The sequence below is a fragment of the Eschrichtius robustus genome, chromosome 2 (assembly GCF_028021215.1).
Source record: "Eschrichtius robustus isolate mEscRob2 chromosome 2, mEscRob2.pri, whole genome shotgun sequence".
Taxonomy (NCBI): Eukaryota; Metazoa; Chordata; class Mammalia; order Artiodactyla; family Eschrichtiidae; genus Eschrichtius; species Eschrichtius robustus.
In genome coordinates, this window is record NC_090825.1 from 178,663,594 (window position 1) to 178,681,789 (window position 18,196).

The following is an 18,196-nucleotide window of genomic DNA, read 5'->3' on the forward strand; positions in this document are numbered from 1 at the left end:
GTGGAATCCCCCCCCCCCCGCCGCGCGCCGCCGTACGCCCCACGCAGGATAGAAGGATACGGAAGTGCATGGGGAGGGTCGTGGCAAAAGAAGGCGAGCGGAGCCGTCCCCTCTTTTGTTACCCGGGGAAGGAAAAGCGCAAGCCCGTCCCTGGGTGGGCTCGAACCACCAACCTTTCGGTTAACAGCCGAACGCGCTAACCGATTGCGCCACAGAGACGGCGCTGCGGCCTGTTTCCAGGCGCGACCCTACGAGGCATGCGCGGCCCGCAAGGGCTGCCCGAGCTGCGCCTGCACGCAAGCGGCTCAGCGTGGGGCGGAGTCGGGGGCGGGAGCAACCCCCTACTGCGCAGCCGAAATAGCTCAGTTGGGAGAGCGTTAGACTGAAGATCTAAAGGTCCCTGGTTCGATCCCGGGTTTCGGCAGACGTTTTGGCGCCCCCAGCGAACAGCGTTCTTTTTTGCTCCAAGCTGATCCAGCTTCTCCCAGCACTTTTACCCAGAATGTGTCGATTTTGACCTTTCCTCCCCAGAATACTCTCCATTCTTCAGATGAGGAGCTCGGCTGCTGGCTCATGCCAAGGCGGGAGGGCTTAGAACAAGGCCTCATCCCCACCCACCCCAGTCCACCCCCAAAACTATGATCCCAGCCCAAATGACCCCCTTCCCCACTCCCATTTACAATATTTTTTAAGTGGCAGGATTAGAACGAATGTAATTGTCAAAAGGAACACTACTGAATACCAAAAGCGCCAAAAGGGAGTTTGCCGAGACACCTTCTGCTCGGATGTCATTTAACTGTGACAGTCCTGCTGGGTACCTATTCTGCCCACTTTACAATACATATGGGGAAACTGAGGTTCCCCCGTTCCCAACAGGGGAATGCAGGTGAGGAGCAGGGCTGGCTCCTGGCGAGGGAGGACCACGCCAGGTGTGTCCTGGAGCCGGACTGCGCGGTCCCGGGAAGGGGAGGCGGGGCGCCGGTTGGTGTCACCATCCCGGTGGTGACATACAGGAGAAAAGAGCGGGGCTGGGCCGAGGGCCGGGTCTGTTGGGAATCCTACGCCTCCTTGCCCTCCGTTCCCACAACTGGCCAGGTTGTGGAGCTGGAATTTTTTAATTAAAATAAACCTTGTACTTCCAAATAGTTTGATTCAGAGAAAAGTCACAAACCTAGTACAGAGTTCGCTGTACTCATCACCCAGTCTCTCTTACTGCTAACATTTTCCACTGACGTTAACAATTCATGACCCAATGTGTTACATCGCCAACTCATGTCCAGGCATTATTCAGGCTCCTGTTTTCTCCTAACGTTCCTTGTCCCGTGAGCCAGGCACCTGGGAGCCGAGCCCCCAGCCTCATTCGAGCCTTCAGACATCTGACTGCGACCTCCTGAGACCACAGGACAGCCCAGTCAAGAGAGAATGTTGCTTCCAGCCGCCAGGGGCCGGTTCACTGCTAAGGCAGGGATGGATAACTAATACAGGAGGGGCAATCAGCTGTCAGCAATCAGCTGTGATGGATTGGATGGGGAGGGGAGGTGGATAGGGGAGGTAAGAGCCTGCATCAGGAAACTGGGGGGGTCAAGGGAGAGCCCTGAAACGGAGAAGCAGGTCTGATAGGGCAGGGAGTTAACAGAGGGTTCACCATAATTCCAGGAACAGTGAGGGTCAGTGAGGGGGTGAGGGGCAGATGGGTAGGTGGGGAGGAGGTGGGGGGGAGAGGAGGGGGAGCCAGGGCTGGAGGAGGTGGGGAGCAGGACCTGGAAGGGGTGGAGCACGGGCAGCAGGATGGGGGGAGCAGGGGCTGCGAGGGTAGCCGGGACAGGAAAGCCTGGCCGTAGAAGCCATGCATTGGGGGGAGGGGCACTGACCACACTGCACAGACGTGCCTGTCTGATTTGAGATTCTGTGTGTGTGTGCATCCCTCGTCTTAATCAATTTCCTAGATAAATGATAGACTTAAAAGAGGTGCTGGGGTGGGATAGGGAGGGTGGGAGGGAGGGAGATGCAAGAGGGAAGAGGTATGGGAACATATGTATATGTATAACTGATTCACTTTGTTATAAAGCAGAAACTAACACACCATTGTAAAGCAATTATACTCCAAGATGTTTAAAAAAAAAAAAAAAAAAAAGAGGTGCTGAAGTGAACACAGGAAAACTCCCCCTTCCAGGAAGCGGTTTTGTTGATGCACTGCTCCTTGCACTGGGGGGTCTGATCGTCCCCTCATGCCATCTGGGCTGGAGCGAGAAAGGTACAGAGACTGTAGGACAAGCATCACGGGGTCTTGGGTCAGGGGTGTGGCTGAAAGAGGTTCAGGAAGGGTGGCTGTGAGTGGTGGGAGGTGACCGGGGCAGGGGTGGACGCCCGGGGAGGGGATGGGACACAGGGGGGGAGCAGGGTGGCCATGCAGAGGTGCGGGCTGCTGAGACGCCAGCTGGACGGAGCCCAGACAGCTGAGGGGGGACGCCGGGTGAGGGTGGGTGCAGGGAAGCTGGGGCTGTGGTGGACGGGGGTGCAGGAGGCCACGGGCCGGCCGGTGGGGGCCCCGGCTGCACCCCGCGTTGTGCTGGGTCTCTCTTCTTGATGCAGAAGCAGCCCAGTGCGCCGGCTTCCTGGGGGCCAGGGCCACCTCACAGCCCCTCCTGGAACATTCCTCACTTGGTCAGCTGGCTCTGCCTTCGTAACCACTACCCAGCACCAATTTGGGGCATCAACAGACGCCCACCCAGCACTGCCTGCCCCAGTGGCCCTGGGACAAAGTTTCAAGACGAACAAAAACATAATACAGTGGGAGTCAGGAGCTGAACACACCTGCTGGGGCGCAGGACTGGGATGGGGCTGGGTGCCGAGAGGCAGAAGCCTCCAGCACTTCTGGTCAGCACCCGGCACACCTGACAGACACCGGCTCTGCTCGGCTGATGTGGAAACCGCCTCCCCAGCCAAGCTGGGGAAGGAGCCTCCAGAAGCAGCCGTCGGGGACAGCGTGGCCGGCCCGAGCGCCCAAGGTGGGCTGCGCGTGGGGCCCAGGAAAGAACAGGCAGGGCTGCAAAACGGCATTTAATTCCAGTCTGAATAGTTCAATTCCACAACCAGAGCTCAGAACACAGATATATAAAAATACTTCACAATAACGGAATATTCCACGTGGATGCCTCACCCACAAGAGCACCCTGTTCTCCATCCTGACCCACTTCAAGGAGGCTTGCTGTCTAGACCTTTCTAGAAGGGAGCGAGGCCGCGGTGGAGATGCTGGCGGGGCCGTCCTCCCAAGCCTGGCCCACACGGGATGCCCCTCCGACCGCCCTGGGGGGCAGCTCAGCGGGACCTCCAGGGCCGTGTCTGCACCTCTGCTTAGGTTTCAGCAAAACCAGCAGAGACACCACACACAGGTCCCCGCAGTGATCTCTGCACCTCCCTCCCGCGGGGACCCAGCCTCCCGTCAGGATCAGGGCCCATGTCCCCGGCGCCCGCGAGAACCTCTCCCCAGCTGTCCTCTGCAGGGGCCGCTCGCTGGCCGGTGCCGGCTTCGGGGAGGACTGGCCGTGCTCAGACGCCGCGGCCCAGCCATCACGGTGGGGACTTGGCTGTTTCCTTCCACAGGCAGCCTCGCGTCAGCTTAGAATAAATGATCCACCGTGTGTGGCTTTAAACCAGAACAGAATTTCTGTGACCACATCAAGGACCGGGCCTTCACACAACTCTCTCCAAAGGTGGTGTGGGAGGGTCCTGAGCCTGGGACCCTCAGGCATCGGGGGACCCATCTGTGCTTCGGGCTTCCAGACAAAGGACTGGTTTCCACGGGCGCCGGGCTGCAACCCCACGGCCCAGGCCCAGGCTGTGCACACAATGACCTTGGCCGGGCCGGGCGGGCGCAGCAGCCCGGTGGGATCGTCACAGCTATCTGGGCAGCTGGCTGCGCGGTGACAAGGCCGGGCGGGGAAACCCACATGGGGGCCGTGCGGAAAGAGGCTGGAAAGACTGCCGGTCCGTCTGCTCTCCTGCATGAGTCCCAGAAGATGCTAGAGCACGGGAAAGCAGCGGGTCTCGGGTCCTGCCTCTTACAAACACGGGTTTGCCTCAAAAACACGTAACAGAGGCACAGCAAACTCAGGAGCCGTCGTAAGAGGAGCCACACACAGGAGGGAAACAAACGGAAAAATACATTGATCTTGCGGGAGCCATACGTTCATATCAGAGTCTTTAAAGCTCCTGTTTAACGTTGGGTACGGTGCTTTTCAACATAAAACACAAACGTGCACCTTCTGTGAACCTACACGGTACAGTCACAGGTAATGACGTAAAGTTAAAAAAAAAAAAAAAAAAAGTCTCTGTCCTTTCAAACCCTTTCAGGAGCTGTACCTTCCACAAGAGCCAGGAAAACAGAGGCGGCAGCCGTCAGGGAGGCCGACGGCCCGCCTGTGCTCCAGAGTGCAGGGCCTTGCCTCCACCGGCCTCAGCTTCGCCGGCTCCTTTCTTCCAGGAGCTGCGTATCAAATATTTCTTTTTCCCTGCAAAACCAAAAGGAGATCACTTCGTTTTAGTCAGCAATTCTGTTTTAATAAACATAAACCCTCTCCCAAGGCAAGAGAAATCAAAGAAAAATAAACAAATGGGATCCTAACCAAACTTATAAGCTCTTGCACAGCAAAGGAAACCATCAACCTATGGACTGGGAGAAAATATTTACAAATGATATAACTGAAGAGGGCTTGATTTCCAAAATATACAAACAGCTCATACAACTCAATAACAAAAAAACAAACAACCCAATCGAAAAACGGGAAGAAGACCTAAATCCAAATTTCTCCAAAGACATACAGATGGCCAACAGGCACACGAAAAGATGCTCAACATCACTAATTATTAGAGAAATGCAAACCAAAACTACAATGAGGTATCACCTCACACTGGTCGGAATGGCCACCGTTATAAAGTCTACAAGTAACGGGACTTCCCTGGTAGCACAGTGGTTAAGATTCCGTGCTCCCAGTGCAGGGGGTATCACCTGATCCCTGGTCAGGGAACTAGATCCCACATGCATACCACAACTAAGAGTTCACATGCCACAACTAAGACCCGGTGCAACCAAATCAATAAATATTAAAAAAAAAAAAGTCTACAAATAACAAATGCTGGAGAGGATGTGGAGAAGAGGGAACCCTCCTCCTACACTGTTGGCGGGAATGTTAAGTTGGTGCATCCAGTATGGAAAACAGTACGGAGATGCCTCAAAAAAGTAAAAACAGAATTACCATATGATCCAGCAATCCCACTCCTGGAATATACCCAGACAAAACTCTAATTCGAAAAGATAGGGACTTCCCTGGCGGTCCAGTGGTTAGGACTTCACCTTCCAATGCAGGGGGTGTGGGTTCCGTCCCTGGTCAGGGAGCTAAAATCCCACATGCGTCATGGCCAAAAAACCAAAACACAAAACAGAAGCAATATTGTAACAAATTTAATGAAGACTTTAAAAATGGTCCACATCAAAAAAATCTTGAAAAAAAAAATCTTAAAAAAAAAAAAAACAGATACATGCACCCCAACGTGCATTGCAGCACTCTTCACAACAGCCAAGACATGGAAACAACCGAAATGTCCATCGATGAATCGATAAAGAAGATGTGGTACACATATACAATAGAATATTATTCAGCCATAAAAAAGAACTAAATAATGCCATTTGCATCAACACAGATGGACCTAGAGATTATCATACTAAGTGAATTATTTGTAGTTTTTTTTGGCCATGCCACACGGCTTGCAGGATCTTAGTTCCCCAACCAGGGATGGAACCTGGCTGCGGCAGTGAGAGCACCAACTCCTAACCACTGGACCGCCAGGGAAATCCCCATACTAAGTGAAGTAAATCAGGCAGAAAAAGACAAATACCATACAATGTCACTTATATGTGGAATCTAAAGTATGACACAAATGAACTTATTTACAAAACTGACACAGACTCACAGACATAAACAAACTTACGGTTGCCAAAGGGGAAGGGTGGGAAGGGATAAAGTGGGAGTTTGAGATTAATAGATGCACACTGGTATATATAAAATAGATGAACATCAAGGATTTACTATATAGCACAGGGAACTATACTCCGTATCTTGTAACAAACTGTAGTGAAAAAAATCTAAAAGAAAGAACACAGACACACACACGTGTACATATAACTGAGTCACTTTGCTGTACACCTGAAAGTAACATAATATTGTAAATCAATTATACTTCAATTAAAAACAAACAAACAAAAAAAACCCCCATAAACAAAGAAGTGAGTGTTTCATGGGGACCGAGTTTCAGTTTGGGAAGATGAGAAAGTTCTGGAGATGATGGTAGGGGTGGTTGCCTGACAGTGTGAATGTGCTCAATGCCACTGAGCTGTGTGCTTAAAATGGTTAAGATGGTGAATTTTACGTTATGGGTATTTCACCACAATGAAGAAAAATAAACTACAAAGAAAAAATGATGAAATATCAAATTGTCCTTTAAATGCCTAATCTGTTAACAAAAAATTACATGATCAGTTAGTTGACTGGCTGCCCCTCTCAGGATCAACAAGGAATATGATCCTGAGGGGGACGACCCAAAGGTAAACGCAACACAGCAGCCTAAGAACCCCACGAGGAGACCCAAACCCTGTCGTGGTGCCGAGGCTCGATGGTTTGTGCACAAGAACCTAAACGCAACTACGGTGTGAAAAGAATCGGGAGGTGGACGCACCGGGACAGACCCACTGCCCGATTGACACCCGGCCCAAGGGACCGGGCTCAGCGCTCAGCGCTCAGACCGCGTCCCTGAGGCGGCAGGGCGCGGCCGGGGCACAGCCCACGGCCCTCCACAGGCATCCGGGGTGCCTGCAGCCGGCTGAGGCCGCGGGAAACTCAGGACGCCCTCCGACCGGCAGCCCGAGCAGGAGGGTGGTGCCGGCTGGAGATGGGCCGCTCGGACCTCACTCTCCCGGGAGCACCGTCTCTTTACCGGGTGTGCAGGGCAGCCGCTGAGGCTGGGGAGGGTCTGTACCATGAGGCCCTAGTTGATTCTTCAGCCTGTCACCGCCACGCGGCCCCGCCTGCTCCCAGCAAGGCCTGGCAGCCCGCCCAGAGATGGGATTAGGGGCTCCAGACCGCCAGTCCAGGGCGCTAACCACACCAGCGTGAGAGGAACATCTTGATCACCGCATTCTTCCCGCCAGCCAGGGACGTCCGGGCAGCGGCTGCTGCTTAATCTCGCTGTTTCCTCAAATAGCCGTGGCATCGAGGCAACGGGGGAGAACGTCGGGGAGGCAAACATCAGCCCCATGAAGGACGTAGGGCACGGTGGGCCCAGCTCTGCCAGCTCGGACCAGGGCCCCTCAGCCCAGCCACCACAGCCGCCGGCGCGTGGAGACGAAGCCCTTCAGGACGCAGCGCGGCCTGCCTACCGGTAGCTGAGTGAAGGTCCTCGTATGTACTTCTCCTCGGCCGTCTTGTAGTCCACAGCGTCCACCGCGGAAATCGCGCAGATGATGGCCTGCAAGAGGGCAGCGCACGTCAGGCTCAGGCCGGGCCTGGCGGCTCGCACCGAGCTCGGAGGCGGCCGCGTGGGCGGGCGGTCCAGCCACGCCCCGGCCGCCAGAGCCCTCCCAGCTCACACTCGTACAGTCTACGAAATCTCTGCTCCTGATGTTTCCAAATTAAATCTACAACGTTCTCTTTTGGATGAGATGAGAGTTCATGTCACCAAAAGCAGAGAAAGGCAGAACCTGGGGACTTCCCTAGCCGTCCAGTGGTTAGGACTCCATGCTTTCACTGCCAGGCCTGGGTTCAATCCCTGGTTGGGGAACTAATAAGATCCCACAAGCCGTGTGACGTGGCCATAAAAAAAGAAAAAAAGAGGAAAAAAACAAGACAGCACAAAGCAGTAATCTGAATACACAATAGATGCCTGATATCAAAAGATCACTGTTACTTTTCTGGAGTGAAATCATAGTATCGTAGCTATTTATTTTTAAAGAGTTCTTCTGGTTCAGAGCAGGGTCTCTCTCCCCTCGGCTCGGCCGACACCGGGGCCGTCCTGGACCGCGGGGTGTGGAGTGGCGTCCCGGTCCCCACCCACAGGACGGCAGGAGCCCCCCACTCGTGACGACCACAGACAACCCCAGACGTCCCCCAGTGTCCCCAGGGGGCAGGATCACCCTTTTTAGAGACACACATGAAAGTACGCACGGGTAAAAAACAATCCAGAAGGAGGGGCTGGAAGTGCAAGTGGAGCAAGGCCGCGCTATTCCAGCGGGTGACGGACACGTGAGGGCTCACGGCGCTACTTAATTTTTCTTAGCAGATTTGAAATTTCCACAACGATAAAGCTCAACACTTTAGAGCCTGGTGACATTTTCCCACACGCTCCATTCACAGCCAGCAGTGTCCTCCCTGAACTGAAGAAGGGCCGAGGGGCCGTGCACCAGCTCCTCGACCGCCCGCGCTCCAGCTGAAGCGCGTTCCCAAAGCTGAAGCTCCCCTTCCCCTGGGCCAGGGACCACCCGAGGGGCCCAGGCCGCAGCGCCCAGCCCACAGCGCCTCGGGGAGACTCAGGCCCGCAGGCCCCAGGCCCTGCCCGTGGACGGCTCAGGCGGCACCGCCCCGGGAAGGCTGCTGGAGAACGACGCCCAGGCCCCAACACCCCGGCGTGCTGCGGGGCCCGCCGGCGCTCACCTCGGGCAGAAGCACATCCAGGACGAAGCGGATCCCGTCCCCGTGCCCGCGTGCCAGCAGCCTGCTGCCCGCCTCTTGGTACACCCCCTGCAGGTACTTCACCACCAGGTCCAGCTGCTCCTCGTCCTCCAGGTACGTCTCCACACAGGTCACGTACTGACCCGAGCTCAGGAACGTCTTCAACCACCTGGACGGCTTCCTGTTCTTCAGGATGGCCCGCAGGTGGCTCTCGGCGCCCCGGGCCTTCACGATGTACTCCACCAGCTTCTGGTTGGCCCGGTCCCGGGCGGCCCGCGAGCGGTCAGGGAGGACCTTCCTGCAGGCCGGCCTCCTGCCCCGCGGGCTCCCTGCCGAGGCCTCCTCGGGGCCCACCCCGCTCAGCGGGGGGAACCTGGTCCCCTGGACGTCCCGCTGGATGGACTTGCGGACGGGGGAGCCTGCGGAGGAAGCGCACCCCCGTGACTGGGCGCCGTCGGCGACCACGTGGGCTGCGCCGGGACGGTCCCCGAGGGCTCTCCCGCCGACAGGACCCCCGCCCCTCGCCCCAGCTCTGCCCTCCACCCTGCTTCAGCGGCACCCTGCAGACGCCAGCGACAGGAGGGCAGGGAGAGGGCCACGCAGATGCCCCGGCCCCAGGCAGGTGACCTGGGCACTGGCGGCAGGTGTGGGTGTGCAGCCGCCCTCCCGGCCCCACAGCAGAGGGAAGCGAGGGGACCCCGTGGACCCAGGCACGGCTGGACCGTAGGCCTCAGGCTTGGGGCGCGCTGCCCGCCGCACACACCCCTCCAGAGCTCAAAGAAGACTGCCACTCCTAACGGGCAAAAGAGCGGGTCCCACCTTAAAGGAGCTGCGGGCGGACTTACTTATATCAGCCGCGTAGTATTCCAGGAAAGAGCCGGCGAAGGAACCACAACCTGCACAGGGGCGGAAGGGAAGTCAGGCCACACACAGGACTGGACTCTGCCGGGTCGTCCAGCTGGTGTGCGCCCTGACCTCAAGCCCGAGGACCCCCCACGGCCGGACCTGGGACGGATGGAAACCAGCCCGGATTCAAAGGAAACCGTTCTGTTCAGACCCAGGATGAGCCTCCACCAGGCGCCTGCCTGTCCGCTGGGATGGGGAGAAGCCTGCTCGGGGCTGGGCCAGACAGCTATGGGGACCGGGCCACCCTCCACCCTCGGGGGCCCTCAGGGAAGGCCCCGCACTGCTGCCCCCCGTCACTTCGTGCAGGGGCGCCGGAGCCCCACGTACCAAGCCGGACCCTGTAGTCGGTGATGAGGGAGACGCACCAGCCGATGGCCTGGTCGAAGTCCTCCTTGGCCTCGTCCTGCAACAAGACCCAGAAGGCGGGCGTCAGCCGGGAGCACCTCCGAGGCCCCGCGTCCTCAGTCCCCTCGTCCAGGAAGGGGCCTGCAGACGCCCCCGCACAGGGCTCCCTGCGAGGCACGTCTGGGGCCGGGGCTGCTCAGAAGACGGTCCCCTGTGAGCCGAGCCCTCGGGGGCCGAGAGAGACACCACACACCCTGAGAGCAGGAAGGCGAAAACCCACCGCAGGGCAGCTGACGGGCCATCAGAGGGACAAGACGTGAGGCTGCAGGAGATGAACCCCGTGGGAGACACCTCTGGGCCCGTGGCCCTCAACTGTACACGGTCAGTGGGAAGAAGTGCTGCCCCGGGGGAGGGACCCCTGGCGTGTGATCCTCACAGCAACCCAAGGCCGTCACCCCCAGGGAGAACCCCTGAGCTGGGATGACCAGCGAGACCAGCCTGAGACCCACAGGTGTGTGATGGGAGGGGCGGGCAGCTCCAGAGGCGGAGGGCGCTTGGGCCGCGGCCAGGCTCACTGACCAGCACCTGGGACAGCAGGGTGTCGCCGGCACATGCCCGAGCTCCCACGGCCCGTTTCCAGGGGACATGCCCGGGCATCCGGGTCTCGCGAAGCCTACACGCCATCTTCTTGAACCCAGGCATCCTTGCGATAAAACCCATTCCTCAGGTATTTGAGGCACACGAATCTCAAACTCGATTCCCCCCTCCCCTCCGCCCCCGCCCTCCGGTCCCAAGAGCCCAAGGCTGGGTCCAGCGTGGGTGCCGACCTTCCAAGCAGCACCCGCACTTGAGGCCCGTGGCCTGCTGCCCTCAGAGAACAGCTGGTCGGCAGGAGATGCCCTGACAGCCCCACCGCATCCCACTCACCCGGGGAACCAGCTCAGACGCTGCTTCCCACACGGGAAGGCGTCACCCCACGCAGAGCCCAGAACCCGCTGACCGGGGGCCAAGCAGACACCCGCGTCGGAGCGGGGCTCACGGGCCCCACTGCCCGACCCAGTCGCAGTCTGTGTTTTTGAAAGTTGGGACAACGAAGTGGTGGGTGTTTCAGAATTAACAGACAGCACCCTGTGTGGACCAGCTCCTGGGGGCTCATGGGCTGGGCCGGTCACAGGGCCACGGCGATGGTGCTCTCTGACGTACGTGGTGCTCAGGCTCACGGCCTCGGGGTCTACGGTGCTCTTCCCGGCGGCGGCTCAGGTGCAACCGCAAGTTGTGGGCCTTGGCCCTGGGCTCTCCCACCTCCCCTCTGTGCAGGGCGCCCTGTCCTCCACGCCAAACCTGCTCAGTGGGGAACGGCCAGCAGCCGCCCCAGGGGCAGCGACCCCCAGCGGAGCAGCCGGGGCCAGGCGTCACTCCCACAACTACCGCTGTCTGAAGGGCCTTGTGGTGGAGGACACCGTTACCAGCCACCAAGCCAGCCCTTCAAAGCAGCGCAAACAACCATCCACGTACCAGAAGCGCCTGCTTTTCTTTACAATCAAAGTGCTTCAGTCGCCGGAGAGACACCGTGATGCTGGAAGCAGAGAGAGCAGAGGTTCACGGGAGCCAGCCCCATCTCGCGACCTAAAAGCGCCCTTCCTCTGGGAAAGCGTGGGGCCTCTGCCAGCGCAGGCTCGTGGGTGGAGGAGGGAGCCCCTCGGAGCTGGGCCCAGGTGTGCCCATGCTTCCAGGCCGGCTCCGGGAAGACGGTGCTTCCGCCCCCAGTCGAGGACTGGGCGGAGGGGGGTGACTGGGCAGGGGGTTGCTCACAGCCCCTGCAGGGAGCCAACTCCGCTGCAGTTTGTGGGAAATGGGGGCCCAAGGAGTGTCCGGCGGGGCTGACTCTGGAAGCCGGCAAGCAGTCTGGAAAACCCAACCATCTGGCCGCATCCCTGAACACAGCCGTTGCGGGGACCCTCATCCGGGGCTCTGGACCCCACCCCGGCCCCGTTCGCCAGCCTCCACCCAGAAGCACTCAGCAAGAGCAGAGAACAGTGGGTTTACCCTCTGCCTTTGGGGTTCATGTTTCCTTCAATGAAAAGCACACTCGCTTTCTTATCTCTTCGCCTGACACTTTTGACCTGTTGGCAGATCCAAGAAAACCAGGTGTCAAGGACCCAGAAGGTCGTGGGTTTTCGACACTTTCCTGATGTCACCTCGTCAAGCACGTGACAAGGAACGCAGCCGGCTCGGGCTGACAGCCGACACCGGGCAACGCTCAGAAAGCGCCGCGTGGCCCTCAGTGCTGTTCCGACCGAGCAGAGCCAGGGCTCTACAACAAGAGGAATCATGGCTGCTGCCTTCAGCACTTCCGCCCGGCTCAGGGCGCGATCCTCCTCATTCTGGGGGACAGGCAAAGCGAGCTCGGGGAGGCCCGGCCGGGCCCAGCAGATGTTAGGCGGGAGGCGGCAGGCTGTGGACCCCAGAGGGGCCCCTCTCGGCGCCACCAGCGCCGTGGGTGAGGATGGAGCCCGCAAGCCACGGGTATCTGCGCCGCTGGCACCCATGAACCAGCAGGGCCCCCGGGAACTGGGGAAAGCGGAGAGGCGGGGAGAAGGCTGCCAACCGCAGGAGGACACGGGAACCTCGGGAAGTGAGGGTCCCCGATAATTAGCCCCTCAAATCCTGCCACGGAGCTGCACGGCAACCCCGGTTCATCTGCATGTCTGCGCTCTATCTACAGGTGCCGCACAGATTTCATTCTGTCCTTCCTGGGACGGTCAGTCACGTGCCAGGAGGCCGTGCTGACCTGGATGAGCTCAGACTCATCGTGACAACAAAAGCCGCTCCACGGTGGCAGCTATCTTTAGGATTTACACACCACTGCCTCTTCCTAAAAGTTAAAGAACTACAGCTAGAACCATCAGAACACTGCCCCTGCCAGAAGAGGACAAAGGGGGGGAAATTAAGGTGGAAATGGCAGGGGCGAGGGCAACCGGGTGGTGCCCCTGCCTCACAAATTCTCCCACTGACCATGGGCACCGTCCAAGCAGGCGGAGGAGGCACAGCCAGGACGTCAGCCACACTTAAGGGCGTCCGCTGCACTGGGGGCGCGGCCAGGACCTCAAACACCTGCTGTGCAACGAATGCCCACCCTAATCTGCACACTAAAAAGCTGAAATGTAGAATATTTTAAATGAGCAAACCATGGGCGTTTTTTGGAGGCGGGCTTTCTAAGCCTGCTTGATAAAAACCTGACCTATAAGCCTCACAATCCTTTGTGCCAGAAGGCTGAGACCCCCTTTCCTTAGGTAAACGCGTCCACGTCGATGCTCACGGACCCAGAGTTTCCCCAGTAACACCGGAACAGTGGACCACCTGCCCGGGTCCCGGCGTCAAGAATGGAGGACGCTGGACCTCAGGCTCGGGGGACCAACTGAGCGAGCAGGGGGTGGAGGAGAATTCTTACCACTGCGGGCCAGAAGGGGTATTTTTGGTATTTAAGCCAGACTAGCATTCCTACTTCAAACGAACGTGGTTCTAGAATTGAAAGAAAGAAAGGAAAACAAAAAGAGACAAGTTAGATCATAACAGGCACCAAAAGCAGCTGTTGGAGAACACGCAACCACGGAGACATTGTTTAAGCCCAGTGTTGACATAGTTCCCCTAACAGACCCGAGAGTCTGAGGGGCAGGTTTGTAAGTCCTGCCCCTGGAACCCAAATGCCGACCACAAGCGCGGCCAGGGTGACAGCTGGTTTCCTAGCAGTGACCGTGCGCCGTGCTCGTGGGGACGGGGGCAGGCGGGGGCTCGGTGCCACCTCTGCAACTGCTCTGTAAGCCTCAGGTTACTCCAGAATAGAGCACTTTTTAAAGAGCATGGCACATAAACAGAAAGGAGACCACAGCACACAATGAAGACCCCATACGGGGACTGAATTTCTGAGAAGCTCATCTGTCTGGGAAACTGGGGGCTTTAAAGTGTTAAAAAAAAGAGAACTATTCAAACAATCGTAAGATAACTGCAAGTAACTTCTCAACAAAATTTAACTGCATCCTCAACCAAAAAAGTTCCAGAATGTGTAAATAACTCAAACATTCAAAAACCGGCCACACTGCGGTGCCTGACAGGAGGAAGGGCTGTGAGAGAAAGGGGACCTGGGGGACAGGGAGCCGCCTGGGGCACACGCGGAGCGCTGGTCACCCGCGAGAGGAGCGTCGTGGCCCCCAGGACGACGGGTCACGGGTGCAGACAGCCAACCCGGGCCGGCCGGCCAAAACACCAGCAAACCAAAACCAAATGGAAGACAAAACCGGGAGAAAAGAGCCAACACCCGGGTTTCTGGGGCTGTAACTGACCCCTGTGTGGCGACAGGGACGGAAACGCCCTCTGCAAGAAGGCACGGCGGCCCCCCTGCGCCCAGCGAGGCCGCGGGGAGCTGACCCCAGTGACTCCCCAGGAGCCCAGGCACTGCAGCCCAGGCGGAAGCATCCAGACACCATAGTAACCAGCCGCCACCAGGAACAATCGGCAGAGCCCGCGGGAAACGCCCGAGACTCGCTTACACAGAAAGGGCAGGGAGCCTGCTGCGTGGGGACGACGGGGGACGGGGCGGGGGGCTCCAGGCCAGCCCCCCGGCCGTGCAGGAGAAGCCCCCAGGCCTCCCGTGCTGCTCGCGCTGCAGCCTGTGAACGCGTAAATGTTTCACAATAAAAAGGTCCAAAACCCAAACCAAAACCACCCCCAGACCACGTTAAGACTAACGGTTAACGGCCGAGTCTAATACTGAAACCGGTCCGCGATTATTCAGTTGAAAGCAAACTAGCTTTCCGTTCCTGGCCGGTTCTGACCTTTGGGCCTGTGTCTGACCCCCTTCCGGGGAGGACAGGGGCAGCTGACCTGTGCCCGGGGGCGGGGTCACTGTGCACACATGGGGGCGCCGAGCCCCTGCTTCTCGGGATGCCATCCGGGAAGGCTGCGAGGCAGCGCCAGGCCGCACCCAAGCGGTGGCGACAGAGCCCATCTATTCACTTGGCTGCCCTCCTCCGTCCCCTCTGAGGGGACAGCAGGGAGGCTGGGCTGTCGCGCCCCAGGGAGCCCCCCCTCACGTGGTTGTCCTGGACAGCAGACCCCAGACTCCCTCTCCGTAAGCCCTCGGCTCAGGACGAAACCCAGGCAGCGCAGCGAGAGACCTTCCCCGGACGTCGGGCGCCGCAGGCCTCCCCCTAGGAAGGCGCCACTTGCTTACCGTGGTACAGGAGGATTCTCGGGGGCTCCTCGTCCTCCTCCTCCTCGTCTTCTGCCAGGAGAGCGTTCACGGCGTTCAACTCCACTGACTCTTCAGAAGGTGGACGGGCTGCCAACAAGGGTAGATCAGACTTCCCCCGTCACGGTCCTAGGGACTCACCCCAGGAACATCTCCTGATACGTGGGCATCGGCGCAGAGAGCAAAGCTGCCGCGACGCAGACTTCCCCGCGGCCTCGCTCAGGCAGGGCACGTCGGTTAAAGCACGTTCAACAGAATAAGAGAGAAAGGAGGGCAGGAGAGACCGCGAGCACAAGCAGGGAAGGTGGAGGAACTGGGCAAGGGGGTCCTCGCGTGCGGCTTGTCCCTTCACGCAGGCGCCCTCGGACACGCGGGGGAGGGGGCGGCCCTGGGGCCAGGCCCCTTGGGAAACCATCCCCGCGCCTCCGGCGCCAGGGAGAGGGCCCCTTTCAGGGGCCGAAGAAAGGCAGAAACCCAGGAGTGACTGAGGGGCAGGCAGAGCGCAAGGTACCAGCCGTGCAGAAATGGATTTCCAAATTAGCATTTCAAAACTAAGTGGGATGCTACAACGTCCAAACGGACAGAATCATAGCGCCTGGCTGCAGCCACACAGAAATACATGACACGGGAATCCTTAAAAAGTCAGCAGCCTTTTAAGTGAGTTAATCACTTCTGAGACTCCTGCCAATTTAACGGGAGTGCATCATGGCTTCTGCGACGGGAAGAAGAAAGGAATTAATCCTCGGGGAGCAGATGCAGCGTTATCACAGCCACATGTTTCCGCCCCGCGCCCCTCCACTCCCTCCCTCCGCTTCAAAACAAAAATAAAAACACACAAGTATTTGGGAGCAGTTGAGGTAATTATAGCCCAGTGGGAGAGACAGACGAAAAGGACTTAGGACATCTCTGCTCGGGATCTATCTTGGTAACAATCTCATTCAGAATCTAGTTAAAAATACACGGGTGCCTGGCTCCGGATGGGCCACGGGAGAAGCAGACGCCGCCCCCTCCCCGGCACACGACTCGTCCTCTCCGGGGCTTTTACCTCCCTCCAGGAGCCGGGCGTCTCTGGTCTCCTCTGCGGGGCCGAGCTGAGTGGGGCTGCGCGGAGCCATGCGGGGCCCCGGCCTCTGGCCGCCGTCCGGGCACAGGTGCTGGGCAGAGTGGCCACGGGCACTGGGGCCGCCCGGAGGACCTTCGGCCCCGCCTCCGGGAGGCGAGCGCAGGGCTGCCGGGCTGGCCCCCGTCTCACTCTCTTCCTCCCCGGCTCCCTCTGAGGACGGAGGCGCTTCCTGACCCCACCTGGGCCCCCGTGCCAGGTTCCTCTCCTGTTTACTCAGGGTCGTTGTCCGGTTCACCATCCGGTTTGCCCGGTGTTTTCTGGATCCCCGTCCGTCCTGAGCACCACTGCCGGCCAAGGAGACGGCTGGGGCACGCAGGCCTCCGCTTCTCCCGAGCCCCTTCTTGTGGTCCACTCTGCACCCGGGGTCCTCCTCGCGAGCGGGCGGGCCGGACAGCCTCTGGGGCGCACGTTCCCTCCTCGTGTGCCCAGGACTGCCCAACGCGTCTTCGTGGAGCAAAGGCGAAGGGCTGGGGTCGCAGAGCGAGGAGGCCGGTTCCGTGGGCTTCGCTCTCAGAGACCGAGTGGTCCTCTCTTCCCCGGAAGAGCTTTCTTGACACGGACGGGTTCTCTCATTCAAAACATCCAGAGCCACGCGGAGCGACCGCCTGTAGGCCAGCTCCTCCAGGGGCGCGGCAGCAACCTCGTTCTGCAAGGCTGAAGGACAGAAAAGGAACAAAGCCTGGTGATGGGCAGACAGCCGGCACCGGCACCCGAGCAGTGCTCCACCGGCTGGGGCGTCTCACTGGGACCGCTGGTCTCGGCACCTGAAGGGAGGCTGACGCTTCTCACCTACATCTTCCCAAAGGAGGGACCCGGACGACAAAAAAACAGTTCAGGGCTGCAAGGCTTCCCTTTCCCAAAAGCAAACTGACTGACCCTCCCCTGATTGGGTTACAAAGATACATTCCTCCAGGTTACAAAACAATGCCGCCCGGCAAAACGTATTCAGATGTTTCTCCAATCCTCTCTCAGCCTCACAGTTTCAAATTCAATCAGGGTCAGCAGAAACCCACACCAACTAAATAAAGAACTCTGCGGGCAGTGTACTCTGGGGTGGGGGTGACAAACAGACGACTAAGAGGCTCCTCGTGGGCCGGTAAATCGCCCACACTTCTCTGCAAGGGCATTTCCAAGCCAGCAAGTGGCACCAGGGGCCTGGAAACTTCAGCCTGACCTCCCCGCTGCAACAGCTTTCCTCGTTCACTCCGACGCGCAGGTGCCGTGCTCTTATCTGAACGAGGGGACGGAGGCGACGCCACAGCTCAGCAGGCATAAATGATGCCTCCATCAACACAGTGTTTACCCGTCTAACGGTAAAGGCGCCCACAAGCAAGCGGCCCCCCAACACGGGCTGCACGAACAGTCACGGCGTCCGAGAGGTGCTGGTCGCCGCCGCCCGAGGCGGGCATCGTGCTCTGAACGAGAGTGGTTTCCCCAGAGACGCAGGAAAATGGACCCTACGTCACAGTTACCGCTGGAAGATACCCTGGGCAACCTTTACACAGGACAGAAAGCTCTCTGCACGTGAAGTAAGCACTCCCAGTCTGAGCAGGGAGAACGCTTCCGCATCTGGGCCTGTGGAAGGGCGCGCCTAGGCCGGCGCCCGGTCGGTCTCCTAGGGGGTGTGTGCACCGTGGGCAGAGCTGGGCCGGGCTCAGGCCAAGTCTGTCTGACCTACGACGAGACGCAAGGAGGCCGGAGTCTGGGCTCCACTTCCAGCCCGCCCCGCACCGCCCCCCGCCCCGACAGCCCGCAGACACCGACACCCTGGCAGCAAGGCTGGTGCCGGTCACACCCTTTTTACTCCCCTGGGCTCAGCGATAGAATTTAAATACACATCCAACTGCTTCTCAG

The 18,196-nt window shown here is 58.8% G+C and overlaps 1 protein-coding gene and 2 non-coding genes across 4 annotated transcripts in view; 1 reads left to right on the forward strand and 2 right to left on the reverse strand.

Annotated features, from left to right (window-relative positions):
- Positions 1 to 145: 145 nt before the first annotated feature.
- TRNAN-GUU (transfer RNA asparagine (anticodon GUU)) lies at positions 146 to 219 on the reverse strand. Its single transcript has one exon. It is a non-coding gene; the product is annotated as a tRNA-Asn (tRNA).
- A 132-nt stretch (positions 220 to 351) lies between these two features.
- Positions 352 to 424, forward strand: TRNAF-GAA (transfer RNA phenylalanine (anticodon GAA)). Its single transcript has one exon. It is a non-coding gene; the product is annotated as a tRNA-Phe (tRNA).
- A 2,623-nt stretch (positions 425 to 3,047) lies between these two features.
- PWWP3A (PWWP domain containing 3A, DNA repair factor) overlaps positions 3,048 to 18,196 on the reverse strand; it is a 36,947-nt gene continuing 21,798 nt past the window's right edge. For both annotated transcript variants that reach the window (XM_068537407.1, XM_068537406.1), the window contains exons 5-14: positions 16,265 to 16,996; positions 15,202 to 15,309; positions 13,423 to 13,493; positions 12,018 to 12,094; positions 11,487 to 11,547; positions 9,954 to 10,029; positions 9,566 to 9,616; positions 8,703 to 9,139; positions 7,433 to 7,521; positions 3,048 to 4,511 (exon numbers count right to left, since the gene is read on the reverse strand). In XM_068537407.1, the coding sequence (XP_068393508.1) occupies positions 4,457 to 4,511; positions 7,433 to 7,521; positions 8,703 to 9,139; positions 9,566 to 9,616; positions 9,954 to 10,029; positions 11,487 to 11,547; positions 12,018 to 12,094; positions 13,423 to 13,493; positions 15,202 to 15,309; positions 16,265 to 16,996 (1,757 nt within the window). In that variant the 3' untranslated portion in view covers positions 3,048 to 4,456. The remainder of the gene's footprint in view (positions 4,512 to 7,432; positions 7,522 to 8,702; positions 9,140 to 9,565; positions 9,617 to 9,953; positions 10,030 to 11,486; positions 11,548 to 12,017; positions 12,095 to 13,422; positions 13,494 to 15,201; positions 15,310 to 16,264; positions 16,997 to 18,196) is intronic.